The sequence below is a fragment of the Glycine max genome, chromosome 15, assembly GCF_000004515.6.
Source record: "Glycine max cultivar Williams 82 chromosome 15, Glycine_max_v4.0, whole genome shotgun sequence".
NCBI lineage: Eukaryota > Viridiplantae > Streptophyta > Magnoliopsida > Fabales > Fabaceae > Glycine > Glycine max.
In genome coordinates, this window is record NC_038251.2 from 4,140,128 (window position 1) to 4,158,119 (window position 17,992).

Here is a 17,992-nt window from a genome sequence, read left to right on the forward strand (position 1 = left end):
TATTCAACTTTATTATTATTATTATTATTATTATTATTATTATTATTATTATTATTATTATCATTCTTTTTTCTTACTTAATTTATATGAGTATATCCTTTTACTTATTTTTAATAGTCATGAATTATTATTTTTTAATGTTAATAGAAGTATAGAACAAACCACTCATGACTCAACCATAAAAAAAAATAAAGTTGTTTCCTTGAGTGTGTTTTTATATAAGCAGCCATTAAAGCAATAAGATTTTCTTTACTCCGTTAAAACAATAAGATATAAGTGTGGACAGAAGTAAAGAAATCTTTGCTGGTTTTTCATGTGCATATATAAAGTAGTCTAATATGTTTTTTTATCCATAAAATTCAAATAAAGTAACTCGTATATTTTATTTGACGGCAACACTCTTTATTTAATCAATTAAGTTATACCTACTTAATTATAGCATCTAAAGTAATTACTTTAAATCCAGGCCCGTGTATATTTTCTTGAGCACTGATCATTATTGGCTTTGGCTTCACCACAACAAAAATCATATGAAATTAAATTACCAAAGAGTATGTTTAACTAAAAAATACCTAAGTATAAGATCTTTTTTTAAAAAAATTATGTTCATTTTTAGAAATTTATTTGTATTTTTTTTATATGATTCTTTTCTAATTTTTAGATGTATTAATTATTTTATATATATATATATATATATATATATTTTTTTTTTTTTAATTATTCTCTCTTCAAACATCAATGAAAAACAACTGAGAACATCTTCAATGCAAGTATTTCATAAGTTTAAAAGTAAACAACGTTACTTACATAAGTTTTTGCCATTAGAGTAAATTACTTGACAATAATGTAGTGTTTAAGTGAGTTTTTTTATATAAACAATAATTATTTAATTCATTCTTATTAATTAAAGAATCAATTTTTAATTACAAATTTAATGTGACTCAAGTTAAGTATTTACTTTAGCAATTTTAGTATAAAAGTAATTTTTTATGTAAAATTTTTAAATATATGTATCATTACATTACATGACTCATAAATATAAGATAAATAATTCATTTAAACAATCATGTATTATCGATGTTTTAAGTGGATAGAGGGATAATGAAAAATAATTTTAAAATGATAATATAAATAATTAATAAATTTAATGTGATTAATTAAATTAATTATTTTTTTAAGAAATATAAATTAATTAAAAGATTTTTATAACTAGACAATAAGAGGGAATTACTACTCATTACATTCGGAGTGACTAGGGATTTTTGTTTTAAAAAAAGATGGATACTTCATACTAGTAACTAGCTAACAAAAAGTAAAAGATATAATAATTTCATTTCACTGCTAGCTTTTCTGCGGTCATAGTCAAATTCTGCGATGAACAGATCTTAAATGATTTTTATTTCATTGTCTCCAATATCTTTATTGCTGTATCCATTTATAAGTAAAGAATGAAGACTTCATACTTTATACTTTGCTGACATAAATTAAGGAGGTGTATAGAAGTTTAATCTTGGCATGCAGAAGAGTGTGCAATTAACTGCCACACCGAAAAAGCTCACTCTTATTCACTATAACAATTAACTAATTAATTAATAGCATAACATTTATTGCGAATTTCACCCAGAGAACCGGTCTTGACACCAATGTTGCTCATCTTGATCATAGACTTTCCGAATTGGACTTTGAAGGGAGCCGTGGCCAAGTATTTCTGAACAAATTAAAGCCTCTTGTGGAAGAATCAGTCCAAAGCAGAACGAAGTATGATGTATCGAATTTGAATTGGCTACCAGTGTCTAGTGCCACTCGCTTCGTTGGTTGGTTTTGTCGCAGAAATGGAAGAAATGAAGGATCAGTTCCTTTCGGCTTGTATATTCTATCGTATGCCCACCTATATCACACAAATTAATGTCTTCATATCAGTCATGCAGAAATCGTAAGAAATTAATGATTTTTTCTCATAATTTAATAGTGCATTAAAAGAAGTATATTTAAAAATATGTATGGCTAGGATTTCTCATCACTCATGTAATATGTATGTTATTTATTAATTATAACGCCAATCCAGAATATTTTTTTATTTATTATACTACTTCTTGATTTTATTTATAAGATATAATTTTTTTAATTTTTTTTATATAAGATTTAATTCAGGTTATCTCATGCATTAATTATTTTTAAATTAAAAATATTTCTCATTAAAAAAGAGATTATAATAATATGCATATAAAAAAGAAAAAAACATTAAAAACTATGATAATTTAGTATTATCAATTAAATTAATTATTTTTCTTAATTTTAATAAATTAAGTACAAATCAAATTATCTCTCGAAGTTGAAGTTAATAGGGAGCAGCATGGTTTAAATTACTATTTTTTGTGTGTTCTTGTATTTTTTTATCATATTTCATTATAAATGCCTTAAATCGTGCAACATAAATGAGGATATCGATTTGCAAGAAAACGATTTTCTGCGTGTTTTAGATTAATTTATTTTACAAATAACTATTTTTATAGATTTGCGGATATAATTATAAAAAAAATAGAAAACTGTAACAAATTACTCGAGTTTAATTGAAAAGTACGAGTATCAGCAAGAATGACGAGGTCTTCGGTGTTAAGACCCTTTTTTAAAAACTTATCCTTCTGGGTTGCGACGTTATCATTACGACCAGGCAAGCTTAAGGCTTCTGTTCCTATTGAAACCATTCCATCTCTGCGTCCAGTGGGCACTTACCAACTTAGTACGTCCACCACTCTGCATGCATGCAAGATGCAACACATATATATAACTCATACTAACTAGTATAATATTTTTAATATTATTCCATATCATGATGATTAGATAATTAAGTTATATTTTGAAAAAAAATTCAATAAATATTACTATCTAAGACATAGTCAATAATTTTTTTTTATCCCTTGTTATAAGATATCATTTCATATTTTTTTTCATTAATTATTTTTTTACTAAAATATCATAAATTATGATTAAAGACGATGAATAATTTTTGTTAAAATTAAAGATAAATTTAATATTAATAATTAAGCTAATTAATTTTTTTAATAAACAAATTAATTAATTATGTCTTATAATTAGTACACGAGTGAGAAAAATTATCAGAACTACAGAATCAGGAGCAGCAAAGGTAAGGATATCAGCACAAGAGACAACACCAGGGCACACAGCCTCGAGCTTAGCCTTAGCATCATCAATAACCTCGTATCCTCTCAAATTAAGGTTTGGCCCTGCTGTTCTCTCAGTGCCACCATCACCGGCTATGAGAACAGACGCGTCACAAAAATGGAAGTGCATCCTAAGTATTGGACCAGCTAAAGTAGGGTCTGACCAATGGACACAGCACGTGGACATGTGCTCGAATAGAACCCTACACACGTGCCTTTCGCCATTCCGTTGCAGTGTGTTCACAACAGCCACAGCAAGCACAACAAACTTTAGAAGCAACTCTTTGTTCCACAAACCACCCTCCATTTTTTAACATTTAAGGAATTAATATATACTTATTTAATTATAGATACTAGCTAGCTGCTTATACCGTAGCAGCAGTATAGCATACTAGATTGAATTGGTAGTGCAAGTTTCGTGAGAGAGAAAAAAAGTGCTTTTGAAAGGGGAGGGTGTGGCTGGGAGTGTTAAGAGTGTATGTATTTATAGGGGTTTCAGATTATTGGGAGAATGAGTAAGCAAAGCCAACTGCTACAAATTAATTGCCATGCATAAACGAATTGAAAATATGAGTTGCGTCATTATATGGAAAATTATATATATGGTGCAAGCGCAGGGCCAAGGAGCGTTGGGATCACTAGTGTTATTCTCTTAATTATACTAACCTTTTGACCATAAGTCTTCCTGAGAATTGTTCCATGTGTAAGGAGAATTGGATTAGCTAGCAAAGGAAAGTCATTAATCTGAGTTCATTGTTTATCAAAAGATATTATACGAATTAAGTTATGGAGATTGATCTGACTTCAATTAATTATTAGAAGCTAGTATCTTGCTTGAAGTGGCTGGTCAAAGTTATTAATTAACTTAGATGTTTGGTTCTAGTAAATTGATAATTTGGCGTGGAAATGGCGCAGAGAAATGTTCTTCTGGGAAGCAAGATATATATTATTTATAGCAGCGGTCGAATCTTCTTTGGTGAAGTCCATAATTTGCGAAAATGAAAAGGGCTGTTGAATTTGGTTAGCATGCAGTTCAAGGACCCTCTAAATGTAGCATCGGCACCAGTTTGCAATTTATTAATACCTGGACGACAGATCAAATGACAGTACTAGTATGGTACGTACAGAAATCTTCTATTTAATTATTAGAGTTGTCTAACCGACCCCGAGTAAAATTGGGGTTAAAACCTCATTGTAGATTATTGATGCAATTCTCTTGTGTACTTTCAAAATGGTTAGTTACTCGTATTAATTGCATTAGTCATCTAAAATGGAGTTATTTAAATTTACCGCATTCCTCTAAAGCCTCATAATTATGGCCGATATACTCTAAATCATAGCTCTAATAAATTGTGATTGCACTTGCAGTCGTAGTTTCGTTGCAATTTTTTACTAGTGCGAGCAATTGTGGGAAAATGTAATTGTGGCACGTGATGGGTCTCAACCATCATTTTTTTATAAAAAAAAAAAAAAAATCACTTGATTTGGATTTCTTGGCTTGTTTGCAACATGGAGTAGATGCATGGATATTTATAGATGTATGGGAGTAGGACATATCTTGGTACAATATAGACATACTTTGAAAAATACAATTCTTAAAAATTATAAGATATTAAATGTAAAATATATGCATAAAAAAAACTATGAATTTCAAAATATATTAAATAAATAATACATCAAGTTTAGTTAAATGTTTCACTGATATTAATACTCCATTTTTCTAGAGAGTGTTATCACCGCATTATTTTATTATTGATCATTATCAAATAAAATTTTCCTAAAACACACTAAATAATTTGGGTTTACTTTTCATCAGTGAGGTTAGCATAGAATTATATCAAAAAATAATCAAATACTAAATATTAGTACATGGCTTGCATTTGTGGCAAGTGCACTCACAATGAATATAATTATCATACATGGCTATCATTTAAATTTATGTAACGCCATAATATTATTATCTTTTCTCTCAAGAGACTTCTAACATTATATATCATGTGTGCCAATTGCGGTCAATTGTAACTACAACGCGCTTTTCAGTAGCATAACTCCAATTTTTTGAAGCTAATATGATGATACTATCAATATACGTGATCCCCCACATAGAAATTTGCCTAGTTCTCACGTTAATTTGCACCAGCTCAAAATTTGCCTCACACTAGGGACAATGTTGGCCGTCCTGATTTTGTGAGTTACAAGAAGAACCACCTTTTTTCAAGACCTTGGTCATATACAACATTCCAATTTACTTGATAGGTCCTAAGTGATCATAAACTTCATACGCACACAAATCATCACTTGGTTTGCACTGACTGCAGGAAACATCGAATACATGGAGTTAAACTATATATGTAAATCAGAATCTTAGGATTCTCAGGAGAATATCAATAAGTAGATGCCCTTGTTATTGTCTGCAACTAGGAATTTATTGTTTAGGTCCTCAACCTTAACAGTTCCTAGTTTCATCCATTGGAGAAATGTAATGTGTCTATGATTTCATCGAGCAGCAGTTCAGCCCATTTTTCACTCGTAAAATCCTCATGCCATAGCTGCAACAACACTGCTTTCAAGATTCAATCTCAGTAAGCATCACATCTATAGCTCCACCTCTCATACACCTTCATTAAATGAATATTTCAATTATTCTCAATGTGGTTCTTCTGCTTGCAATTATATTGTTATTGCTGCTTTACTACAACACAACCAGAAAGCTCAATAAAATAGTGAAGCTAGGGCAGATTCCCACAGTCAAAGAAAAAGAGAGTGATGATGTGGAAATCAGTGTTGACAAGAAGATAGAAATAGGAGAGGGGACAAAGATGGTGACAGTGGAAGAGAGAAAGGAACTCGTGTTCTTTGATGATAAGGCAAGATTTCAAATGGGTGAACTTCTTAGAGCTTCTGCTGAGGCACTGGGTCACGGGATCTTGGGAAATAGTTATAAGGCTATGCTGAATGATGGATCTACCATTGTTGTAAAGAGGCTAAGGGACTTAAAACCACTCTCTAAGGAGGAATTTGCAAAGATATTAAATGCGATTGCTGAGATGAAGCACCCCAATTTGTTGCCTTTGCTTGCTTACTACCATTCCAGAGATGAGAAGCTTATGCTCTACACATACTCAGAGAGGGGAAATCTTTTCTCCCGGCTTCATGGTAATTTACATCAACTTGCTTCATTTTTTTTAAGTTACTCTTAATATTGTGTGCATTAGTGAACTTTTTTTTATTAGAAAAATCTGCAAAAAGCAGCATACAGATAATGAATACAACAACAACTTAGTCGGCATTACTGCATTAGAAATATTTTCCACTAACCAAAAAAAGAAACATTTCCCATTATATAATTTTCCTTCATAATCAAACAGTGCAAATCATTATCCCTATTATTAAAAAAGAAAAAAAGGAAAAAGGTCAAGGTAAGGATCCCAAAATTGACTGATGGGAGCAGAATGTTTTCTAACTCTGGTCCCCGTTTGGTTAAAATATAAATAATCACCTTCAAGGTTTCATCCTAAACCTTTTGACATATATTTTTTATAGCTTTAGTTCTGAAAATTAATCCACACACCAAACCTTTGACATGGGAGAGGGATTTCACTACACAGATCACTTGTCGAATCAATTTTTACAAAACCTCAAACTCACGTGTATCTATCTAGCTATTTTAAGAGAAAACTGAAAACAAAAATGTTGTTCAGTTCAATATATTTAGTTTTTCAGTACACGGATTAATTGTATAGTTATATATATAAAGTGATTTTTTATCTCACGACTAGATAATAATGAATTGGCAATGAAACTATATGTTGGTTTGTGCCCTGAAAACCTGACATATATATTTCAGATGGTAGAGGTGGAAACCGAGTCCCATTCAGTTGGAACTCAAGATTGTCAGTTGCAAGAGGAGTGGCTCGAGCATTGGTGTACCTGCACCTCAACAGCAAGTTCCACAACGTTGTCCCACACGGCAACTTGCGGTCTTCAAACGTATTATTCGATGAAAACGATGCAGTTCTTGTCTCTGACTTCGGTCTTGCATCCTTGATAGCACAACCAATTGCAGCTCAGCACATGGTTGTCTACAAATCACCTGAATACGGGTATGCAAGAAGGGTGACAGTGCAATCCGATGTTTGGAGCTATGGATCACTTCTGATAGAGCTTCTAACTGGGAAAGTGTCTGTGTGCTCAGCTCCACCAGGGACCAATGGGGTGGATCTATGCAGTTGGGTTCACAGAGCTGTAAGGGAGGAATGGACTGCTGAGATATTTGACAAAGAAATTTGTGGCCAAAAGAGTGCACTTCCTGGGATGCTGAGGTTGCTGCAGATTGCAATGCGTTGCATTGAGAGGTTCCCTGAAAAGCGTCCTGAGATGAAGGAGGTGATGAGGGAAGTGGAGAAAATACAGCAGGCACCCGAAGATGATGATGATGGATCTGTGGATAGGTCCCTAACTGATGATTCCCTTTCAACCAGCACTTCTATCATTGGAGATGAAAGATAGATTATGCATGAGAGCTTGAATTATATTGTTCCTTTTCTTTTAACATTAAAGTAGTACATTGATCATAAGTTACGCATTTTTATTGTGCATCATGTTTGTTCTCTTTCTCTCTCAAAATAAACTCTTAAACTCACTTTTAAAGTTTTATCTATATGTTATTTACACGAGAAGAATTTATATTTATTTGGTCTAATTCAATCTTATGTCTTTGTGTCTTCTCTTTCTTTTGTGCTATAGCACGCGGAAAAGGTGGGTTTATTAAGAAAAAACTTATTCACATGATTTTTAAAGGGGATCCTATAAAAAAAACTGAAAATACACCCTCGTGAATTTTTCACGTGAATAAAGAAACGCGCAAGAATCTTAAATAAGTTAAACTTATAAACAAAATTTCAAGTTACTATTTAAGGTCTTCTCATAATCTTATCACTTTAAAAATGTCATGAGAAAAGATTCATTCCAGAAAATAAATGGTACAATCAAGTGACGCTAGTTTCAAATTAATTTGATGAGTGATCATGGGCTGCGCAGGATAATTGTGATCTTTCGGGTGAAAATAGTTGCGAGCGTAGCATTACACTAAATCATCGTATGCTACCTTTTGATGATTTGATTAGCACAAAGTTACATTAGTATTATGGCATCCTATGCAAAAATGCTTCAGAAATTAACAAAGGGATCCGAGTTAGCCCGAAATAATTATACATCATCATATACGACAATGACCGGAAAAGTATAAATTGTACAACGAAATGCGCCAACGCTGGTTTCACTTTCATTAGGTGTTACCCCGTAAAACCTTTTTTTCCACTCCAGTAGAATCTTCCTGACAGACCTGTTTCTCAGTCTTCACTGGTGGATTGATCACTGATCCATGATGCATCTGTCATTTAAACCAGAAAATGGGGCTCGGACCAAAGAGAACTTTTTTACAATTCTACTTCATCGAAAAATGTTAAAAATTCATGAAAGCATACCGTGGCACTGGATTTGAAAGGTAAAGTTTCGTTAGGAAGCAACACTGATGGATCTGAGGGCCTGTGAAACAGTAAGTGTGCTACAGACCGATCAATGGGGTTTGTGTCAGTTTCCATATCCATTAATCCGGCACACCTGAATGAAACTATGTGTTATCAAAAAGATTAATTCATAAACACGAGATAAATCCAAAGAACATTGTTATGTGTCAGCATGTGAATAAAAGAATATTACATCTTTGGAAACACTACAAATGCCAGATAAGTAGAACACAGAACTACTAACACGCAAAATCATGCTACACTATTCTAATGGCTGTTTATATTGGCTACCTTGTAGTCAAGAAAAATATAAATCTGAAGCGAAGAAAGTGAACAATACCTGTTTGCATCCTGCGCCATCATTGCTTTGCATGTTTCATCGTCTCCAATGCAACCATTTGCATTTGAATTATTGTGTCTATGCTCAGCACTCTTAGCCAAGCGGTATAGACTGTCCCTTATGCACATTTTGGTTTTAATATCCAACTGCAGTCAAGCAAATTTTTGGTGTGACAAAGTAAAGATTTTCAGCAATAAGTCACATGCAGGTAAATAACACATTTTATGTACAAGAATGTTTTAAAGGCTTGGATGGCAAAGCAAAACTTTAACAATCACGGGACTTGGAATATAACTCCACCCAGGAAAAGGAGGATCCACCAGGGAAGAGAAACTTTTTCTTCTTGATTTTCACATAAAGCACTACCAACTGATTAGCTGTATATTTACATGTTATTTTCTCTACAGAACTAAGCATAAGTGATCAAAATCAAAGCTAACCTTTAAAAAACGGGTTTAGAGTGCAATATTGAGGTGATAAATATAATATACTCTTTCCTCTTAAAATAAAACAATATAAGAACAAACAGAATCAAACTTGAACATCACACAAGATTCCAATACCTGATCCATGATCTGTTGCAGGTGGCAAAAGCTAGTTGCTTCAAGTGAAGCTTGGTCCAGAGCAGAGCCCATGGATGAGCTTTCCTGCACTGTTGATGAATCTATTTCTGGTGAAAAGCCTAGGCCAACTCCTCGGAATTCACTATGACCTTCATTTTCATTTTCAAAATGATGACCTACTTGCTGAGCTGAACCCGGACTGCAAAATGGCATTTGATTTGGTGTATTTTCATTTTTGAAACTACTATTTAGGGGTCCATCACAGCAATTATACAACTTTTCTCTATTCTCTTTTGTTTTCAAGGCCGCAGCCTCCAAAGAATGACCATGGGAACTCTCCATGTTTGATGCATAAGATGATTCTTTAAGAGAAGGAGACAGATGTCCATCATGCTCAGATCTTGATCCAGACAAAGTCGGAAAGAGGGAAGTGTGATTTGGAGCATGACTATAGTCAGGGCGTGTCATAGGAATTTGTGTCTGTATACAGCCTAAAGAATCAGAATCTATGTTCAACTTATGTTTCTGGATGCTATCAAGAGAAGTAACCCCACTGGAAGAGGCTCCAAAGGATTGCTTTGTATCTGCACATTGCTCTGGATCAGCATAAGGATGCACAGAACCACCATTTTGTAGGTAACCATTTTTTCGCCTTCCCGCTGATGGCTTTGGCAACTTCCTCTGCAGCTGTAAATCAGAAATTGTTGGTGATGTACTAATTAAGATTCAATGTAGTTCCATTTATAGGTTCACCCTAATAAAATTAATTCAGAATAGTCCAACCTTGCTATTAAACCTACATTGGAAACCAAGTAAATCTAACAAATCACCCTGAAGTGAAAATGAAACAATAGATCTTGACTTTCTGAGTATTACATAAAGGACTCAAGCCCAATTGTCCATCAACAAAACAAAACTAGTGAAACATTAAAAAAACATAATTTATATCAAATAGAGGTAATTACTAGATTGTCCTTAATGCCCACTCATTATTAGATACTATTCTAATCAAGATAAAAGCTTATAGGTCATGAATATGCCATAAAATCATCTTATGAAAACTGTATACTAAAAAGGTTTCAAGTTCTATATCTTAGTTTTAGGAATCAATAATGATAGAATTTTGCTTGATTTAATAAATTATAAAACTCTTTTAAATGGCTGATTTTGTAATTATATTCAGAAATCAACTGAACCTTATCTAAAATATATGAATTCCAACATTTTTATCCTTGAAATGTCAAACATAATCAGTTCTATAGCAGCTCGTGGCATACTTGTATTACCATATTCAATAACTCAATTCAATGGCATTAACAATTTTTACCAGGTCAAAGGCATATATATGTCAATAAACAATTTTTACCAGCTCATTACAAATGTTTACCAAGTTATAAAATAGAAAAAATATAGTGAAATAAAATGAAAGAGTAAGCAACCTTTTCTTTGGGCAGCAAGTCATCTATATTAACAGATTTCATGTCTGAATCACTCTCACTGAACATTGATAATGGAGCAGGGACACCATTGTCAATAACATCCATTTGAGACCTGATTTTTTCATCAAGAGCAGATGATCTTTGGTTGGGATCATTGATCGGAAGACCTACAATACTTTCCTTGGAATCCATATTATAATCTGATATATTTTTCAATGGACTCATTTCTGCATATGAAAACTTGAAGTCAGACTTCAATGCATCATCAGAACCTTCAGCACCATGAGAAGATGAGAGCCAGCAAAACTCCTCTTCGTTATTGAGACTTCCCGCTCCAAATGTTAAATCACAACTTCTGCAATTTGAAAAGTGATATTCAGATACATATATGATGATTGTAATGAATTGATTAGGATTTCAAACAAAGGGAAAGATGAGGAAATTTCTGTCAAATAGGAGAAATCCGTACAACATCCTGTCAACATCTTCAAAGTCTCCTATATCCAGCCACCCATCATTATCAAGAAAACTGAGTTCATTGTCAACTTGGGATATGTGACTGGTTGGATATTGACAGACACTATCATTTTCCACCACACACTTGTCTCCCAAGATAATATCATCTTCACAGAGCTCACAACCACCAGAATCTAAATTACTGCTCTTGAAGCAATGATCGGGCATGCCCGTGTCATCTGATGTTAGCCTTTTGGCTTCTTTGCTTGAGTCACTACCACATGAAGAAAACACACCTTCAGGTGTGTGAGACCATGAATCCTTTTCCAGCATTCTTTCTTTTTGAATCATATTTTCTAAGTACAATTCCTCTTTACCCTGAGTACCGTAGCTATTCACATAATCACTATTTCTGATACCATGTAATTCAAGACGTGTTTTCTTACAGCTATCTCCTTGTATTACAAACTGATTATTATGTTTGTCACTAGCATGGGGCACTCTATGATCATCATTTTCACCAAATCCATCCCACACGTTATCTAATCTTCAAGCTGTAACACAAAGACACATAATAAGAAAATAACTTGAATAACCTAGCATCACATAGTGTAAGAAACTGATAAACATATGGCATCAAACCTGATAAAGAGAGAAATAGCAAGCATCAGACTTATAATTTCATTAAAGCTCACACAAATGCAACCCCTACCACTCTGTTGGTATTAGCAGGAAAAAGGAAACAAGAAATAACAATACAACCCAAAAGTTTTTCCATTATTCATAAAAGAGGATGCTACCCTGCAAGAAGAGTTTTGGAATAACCATACGATAAAAAATCACCTTACAACATATGAACCATGTCATCCAAGATTCAAACTGAAACTCAACGAAGCTTAGGCCTGATCAGTTAACATGGGGTATTTTAAGAGCCGGGGTATTCAAATATGGAAAAAGTGGAGCTGATGCAGGCAAAGAGTAGAAGGAAAGTTACACAAATTTAAGTTTCAAATTTACCATTAACGAGTACTGTACACTTCAAATTAACTGTAGCATCAGCTACCCCACCACCAATCCACAACTAGCTTTTCAAGGGTAGTGTTTCAGGAGTCTTATTAACAAACTACCAAGCGACATCTTCATCTCTAGCTCTTTTGAGATCAGATTGCACAACAGCCTGCTAATAAGATTATGCTACACAGCCGAATTTGGAAATTTTGAATATAGAAATAATTTGTCAAATAGTTTAGATAAATCTACCATCGTCAAATAGTTCAAGAAATACAAAACTGGCAAAACAGATACAACTGTACGTACTTGATCTTAAAATTATAAAACAGGATCCAAACAGTTCCTGTTTCAAGTTTTAACAGCTCTACGAACATTTTTCTTTTTTATGTTAAAGTAGTCCAGAGCAGAGCATGGCCAAACTTTCATCTTATTTAGTAACTTACTACAAATTTCTACAGTAAAATCACCAGAACAAATCTGCTTTCTGAAAAACAAAACGAGCGAAATTTGTAGATCCAGAAAATTGAAATATCATTTTCACCATTTCCTTACTTCCTAAACATCGCACCAACCGGATTGCTATGTTATACTAAAATCAAAAACACCAAACGACCAAAATTACAATTAAAATTAAATTAAATAAATAAAAATCACAGCAATTATAAGTCATGCACTGATGATAACAACTAGGTTGTTGCGGAAAAATAATAAGGAATTTAAAACCAGGATATAAAAGAGTGAATTAGAAGCTCTTTCGCCTAATTAACGTTATAAACTATAAACTAAAGCCTCTAGAAGGAGAAGAAGAAGAAAAGCGTGAAGAAGCTCAGTTGAAGAGCTCTTTCTTTTTGAGGCTTAGTTTTATTATTCATCAATCAACTAAGACTAATAAAGCATGCAAAGAACAAAGAAGAAAACATAAACGAGAAATCAGCGTGACGAAACTAACTAACTAAGCAAACAAAAAATTGAAACTGACCTGAAGATGAAATTTCGTGCAAAATCACAGAGTTTGGGAATAAGAAGCGAAAGAAAATTCAGAGAAATTGGAGTGGGAAGCGTTGGTTTGGTTTCGTTGTTTGTTCACCTCACGCGTGGGGATTCCTTTCCAGACCCTTCTTTACTATCCTCCAACTTGAACTTGCCCGCAGAATTTTCTTCTTTAAAAAATTATTACTATTTTTTAATTTGGGCAAAAGGTATCACGCAAAAACCGACACGTGGCACGGACATGGATATCAAATATGGTTCGTGGATGGGAGCTGGGTGCTTAAGATCCGATCAGTTACTGCGTTTCTATTGGTCCACGACGAGTTTCGGTTTCGCCACCGCGACACGTGCCGGGCACCCACTCGGAGTGCCATAGGCACGTGCCCATCCTCCAAACAATATTTTTGCTTTCTTTTTCCTGAATATAATAATCCCCACTTTGGAACCTCCACCGTAGAAATCTGTGTGAGAGTGGTGCTATGTATATTTGGTGGGCTCAAAGGTCAAACTAATAAATAAATAAAAAGTATATACTACTTGTACGAACAGATACTTTACGTATTAAAAACTTGGATTTTGCAAACTGTGTGCTTTAAGGAATTTTTAAATTTTAAAATACACTTATTGGTTTTTGTTGATAATTATGATACTTTAATTTAATTTAAATCAATCGTTAAGTTCATCAACTACTGGAAATCTTTTAATTAAGTCCTCAAACTAAAAATATATATATAATTAGTTTCTTGATTTTGTAAAAAAATTAATGAGTAGGATTCTTAAACCTGCTACAAATTGTCATTTTCTAAAAGTTTCAAGCCAACATAAACTAACTTCAAAAACTCTTTTACAAAAAATTTGCAAGGATTCGATTAAACTTTCTTTTTAGTTTAGAGTTCTACTTAAAAAATCTATGACTTACTGACTAATTTAACCTCTAATTTAAAGCAATATTTCTATATCTTAGTAAATGACATTTAAAGAAATATTTTTAATAAGACTTAAATGACATCTTCAGACCATTTTATCACTCGAGTCCAATCCAAGAATATTACAATAAATAAATAACAAGGTCAAGATAGTTTGCATAGGCTCAAATATAGTAAACAGAAAATTAGGATGGACCAAAAAAATTAAAAAATGAGAAAGTTAAGTGGTTGAAGGACTACATTGGTTGGTCTTAGAATAGTATTTTATCTTTTAATGTTATTTAGTTTTATAGGTTGGAACTAGGTCCTTCCCTCCTTCAATTGTTTTTGCCCTCCTTTCATCATATTAATAACTTTTCTTTTTTTAAGAATTCAGAAAGGAAAACTTTTATTATTAAAATTTAAAACAACAATTCAAAGTATATAAATTGAATGCACAAATTTCTCTACCAACCACAAGGAGAGAGAAAGGACTCAATTTTCTTTTGCCGCTGAAGCACATATTGCTAGGCTGGCCATGAGAGCCTTACCCCCGCGGGACTGAAATAACTGCATCCCTTAATTATATTTTAGTTCGATTGATGTAAAATATAATTTTTAAATATCAATCAATCATTTTTCTTATAAAATTTGATATTTGATAGAAATATATATATATATATATATATATATATATATATATATAATAAGATAAAATATAAAGAAGTCACTTTGAGTCGCACATGTCATGTATTCCATGTTTTTATACTTCCTGACCAATTATGACACTCGAATCTATGTAGGCCAGCCTTAGAAGAATTTGCCATGATTAAAAACACTTTCTGTTTGGTGAAATGATGCATGCATGCATTCAGTCTAAGAAGACATTTCAACAAGTTGCTCATTATAGAATAAGCAAGATTGAAGACTTATATAATTCAAATGCAATCAAGCAATTAGAACAAATCTAGTTGTTTGTTTACTGTTTTGACAATTTGTTTTCTGTTTTCTAAAATTTATTCGTCCTTTGAGAACATTCAAAAGTGTTTGTTGTGTTGTTGGATCCTATTTATATTTTTTAAATATTTAATCCGTAATCCTAATCACTTGGATAGAGCATTTATAGAAAACAAAAGAGTAAATTTTTTAAAGTTATTTTTTACTTCATGGTTTTTTTTTTAAATCTAATTGTTGTAATAAGTAATTAATTTTAATTATTAGATTTCAACAAAATCAATTATTAAAATAGAAATAATTTTTTTCAAAATTACAAGTTGATATCTTCTTTTTTTCAATTGTTTCTTGTTTTTTGGTTTTTTAAAACATTAGATTTGGAAACAATTTTCAAAAAAACTGATAGTACCTGATATGATAGTCTCGTCATAGCAATATCTATGATTATACCTTAATTATTTTTATATAAAAAATATACTGACTCGATTATCAGCTCGATCCTTATAAGAGGACGATTCTAATGGGGATTCTTAAGTCTTTTGCCCCAGCCCTAGATACTGTAAGCCAAATACTACGCAGTTCTGCACCATTTTATGATTAATTAATATTAAAACATTTTTCTAAGAGAGATGACGTTTTTTTAATAAGTAGAAACATTGTACAAAACCAAAAATAAATTCTTAAGATAAACAGTGAACAGATTCATTTTTAGTTAACTTTCATATTTCGATTTTATCTTTAACAATTAATTTGTCAGTATACACCATTTTGCCTAAGTTCCTAATCCTACACAACTTTCTAACCGTTGGTTGTGCATGCCAGTGCAAGAAATAATTGAATGCCTTGATCACACTCCAAGAATTCAGTATCCAATAAGTGAGTTGAAGCTCCTCCTGCCGTAGGAGGAGGTTTGGAAGTTAATGTCACCGCGCATGACTACACGATGTTCAGAGTGAGTTCTCATTTGGTCCAAGCAATTGTTTAACTCACCATCAACACTTTAATTTCCCTTGTTTAGCTGCCGGACACAGTTCTATTCTGGAAGAATGATATGGAACATACCCTTCCTGACTCACCCCTTATGTGCACAAAGCATTATGATTCAAGCTTTACAAAATGAAAGAATTCTAAATCTCTGCCATTTCAAATTCCTTGCAATTTTGAAATTTCTCATCCAAAACACAAGGTAAAGACAAATGTCAAATTTTAACTGTTATACCGGTACAGCTGGCAACTGGCACCTGGGAAGAGAAATAACTCAAGTTGAAGCTAACAAGCTTTAATTTGTCCAGAATTTCATGATGAAACTCAAATCTTTTGTTACCAAATTCAGTTTATATGCTGTAGTTTGTGTGTTGCCGGGGGAGGGGGGATTTTCTACTCTAATTTGTAACTATAATGTTTTCTGAAATGCTCCATCATCAATGTTGTTGGACCTTGTGGCCTCAATAATCGTAAGAGGGATAGGCTTAGAATGCAGAAGAAGCAACAACAATCAATTTAATAATGTTCTATAAACATGCAAGACAAAATTGATTGCAATAACATAAATGAGATAAGGGAAGAGAGAATGCAAACACAATTTTATACTGGTTCGGCCACTTCCTGTGCCTACATCCAGTACTCAAGCAACCCACTTGAGATTTCCACTATCTTTGTAAAATCCATTACAAAGTCTGAACCACACAGGGACAACCCATCCCTTGTGTTCAGGAATCCTTTACAACAAGAGACTCACAGTCTCTTAACCAATCTCATTGAATAAGAAGAATGAAAGAAGAATTCTCTCTTCAAGAGAAGAATATTACAATGAAGATCATGTAAGAATCCTTATAGATTTTGCAAGTGTTTGATCAAGGATTTCTTGAGAGAGCATTTGACAATGAAGTTCTTTTGGAATCTCTCTCATTGTCTTTTGAGAGGATAAGACATTTTTGCCAAGCAAAACTCTCTGCCTAAAATTCGTGCCCAAATCACCTATTTATAGGCCTTTGATGACCATTCACAAATCTAATGAAAAGATGTGACTGTTGGCAGATTTTCTGAAAACTTTCCACTGGTAATCGATTACAATGTTTGTGTAATCGATTACACAGTTATAATTTGAATTCCCAACGTTCAGAGTCTCTGGTAATCGATTACATATGATGTGTAATCGATTACACACTTTCATGTGCCTTGGTAATCGATTACATGTATTGGTAATCGATTACATGTGCCTTGGATGACTTGAAATCTCTACATTTTGAGGCAAGGCTTGATCTTGAAGAAATATTGAATCAAGGCTTTGTTTGTTGAAAAAATCTTGTATTAATCTTGAAGCAAAATGAGCCTTGTTTGATTCTTCTTTTGACATCATCAAAATCATGTATACATACATTCACAAATGTCACAAGTCAAAATTGTAGTATACTATTATCATAGAAATATGAAGCACTGCTGCTCAGAGTGTACCAATTCTCATAAGGAAGTCTTTCGAGTGCATGTTTGAATTTTAGTTAAAAATGTAGTGCACAAATTTCAAAATAAATCTAATGTTCCGCAAACTTAGTTTTGTAAAAGGAAGGATCTAAATGCTTTTGTAAACTTCATTTTACTCCAAACATCGGTTTGAAACTGAAAAA

General features: G+C 32.8%; 2 protein-coding genes and 1 pseudogene across 5 annotated transcripts; 1 reads left to right on the forward strand and 2 right to left on the reverse strand.

The window, feature by feature from the left end:
- Positions 1–1,585: 1,585 nt before the first annotated feature.
- On the reverse strand, positions 1,586–3,489 carry LOC100778393 (cationic peroxidase 2-like; annotated as a pseudogene).
- A 2,317-nt stretch (positions 3,490–5,806) lies between these two features.
- Positions 5,807–8,275, forward strand: LOC100816006 (probable inactive receptor kinase At2g26730). Its single transcript, XM_003547029.3, has 2 exons — positions 5,807–6,338; positions 7,030–8,275. The coding sequence occupies exons 1-2, from the start codon at positions 5,810–5,812 to the stop codon at positions 7,689–7,691; spliced, it is 1,191 nt and encodes a 396-aa protein (XP_003547077.3). The 5' UTR covers positions 5,807–5,809; the 3' UTR covers positions 7,692–8,275.
- A 29-nt stretch (positions 8,276–8,304) lies between these two features.
- LOC100816531 (protein LNK1) lies at positions 8,305–13,959 on the reverse strand. 4 transcript variants are annotated; one of them, XM_006597283.4, is made up of 8 exons: positions 13,499–13,889; positions 12,526–12,685; positions 11,522–12,062; positions 11,053–11,407; positions 9,614–10,300; positions 9,051–9,196; positions 8,669–8,804; positions 8,305–8,574 (listed from the first exon to the last, which is right to left on the reverse strand). In XM_006597283.4, exons 3-8 carry the CDS (start codon positions 11,857–11,859, stop codon positions 8,470–8,472), a joined length of 1,767 nt encoding a protein of 588 aa, XP_006597346.1. In that variant the 5' UTR covers positions 11,860–12,062; positions 12,526–12,685; positions 13,499–13,889; the 3' UTR covers positions 8,305–8,469. The 4 variants fall into 4 exon arrangements, with proteins under 4 accessions (XP_006597346.1, XP_014623511.1, XP_003547078.2 ...); XM_014768025.3 differs by having other exon boundaries at positions 12,526–12,702; XM_003547030.4 differs by lacking the exon at positions 12,526–12,685 and having other exon boundaries at positions 13,499–13,959.
- Between the last annotated feature and the right edge of the window lie 4,033 nt (positions 13,960–17,992).

Coding starts and splice junctions, on each gene's coding strand:
- LOC100816006 (XM_003547029.3), top strand. CDS start 5,810: ATGAATATTTCAATTATTCTCAATGTGGTTCTTCTGCTTGCAATTATA. Junction 6,339..7,029: donor TCTTTTCTCCCGGCTTCATG/GTAATTTACATC, acceptor TATATATTTCAG/ATGGTAGAGGTGGAAACCGA.
- LOC100816531 (XM_003547030.4), bottom strand. CDS start 11,859: ATGATTCAAAAAGAAAGAATGCTGGAAAAGGATTCATGGTCTCACACA. Junction 11,408..11,521: donor GAAGATGTTGACAGGATGTT/GTACGGATTTCT, acceptor TTCAAATTGCAG/AAGTTGTGATTTAACATTTG. Junction 8,805..9,050: donor ATGGCGCAGGATGCAAACAG/GTATTGTTCACT, acceptor AGTTTCATTCAG/GTGTGCCGGATTAATGGATA.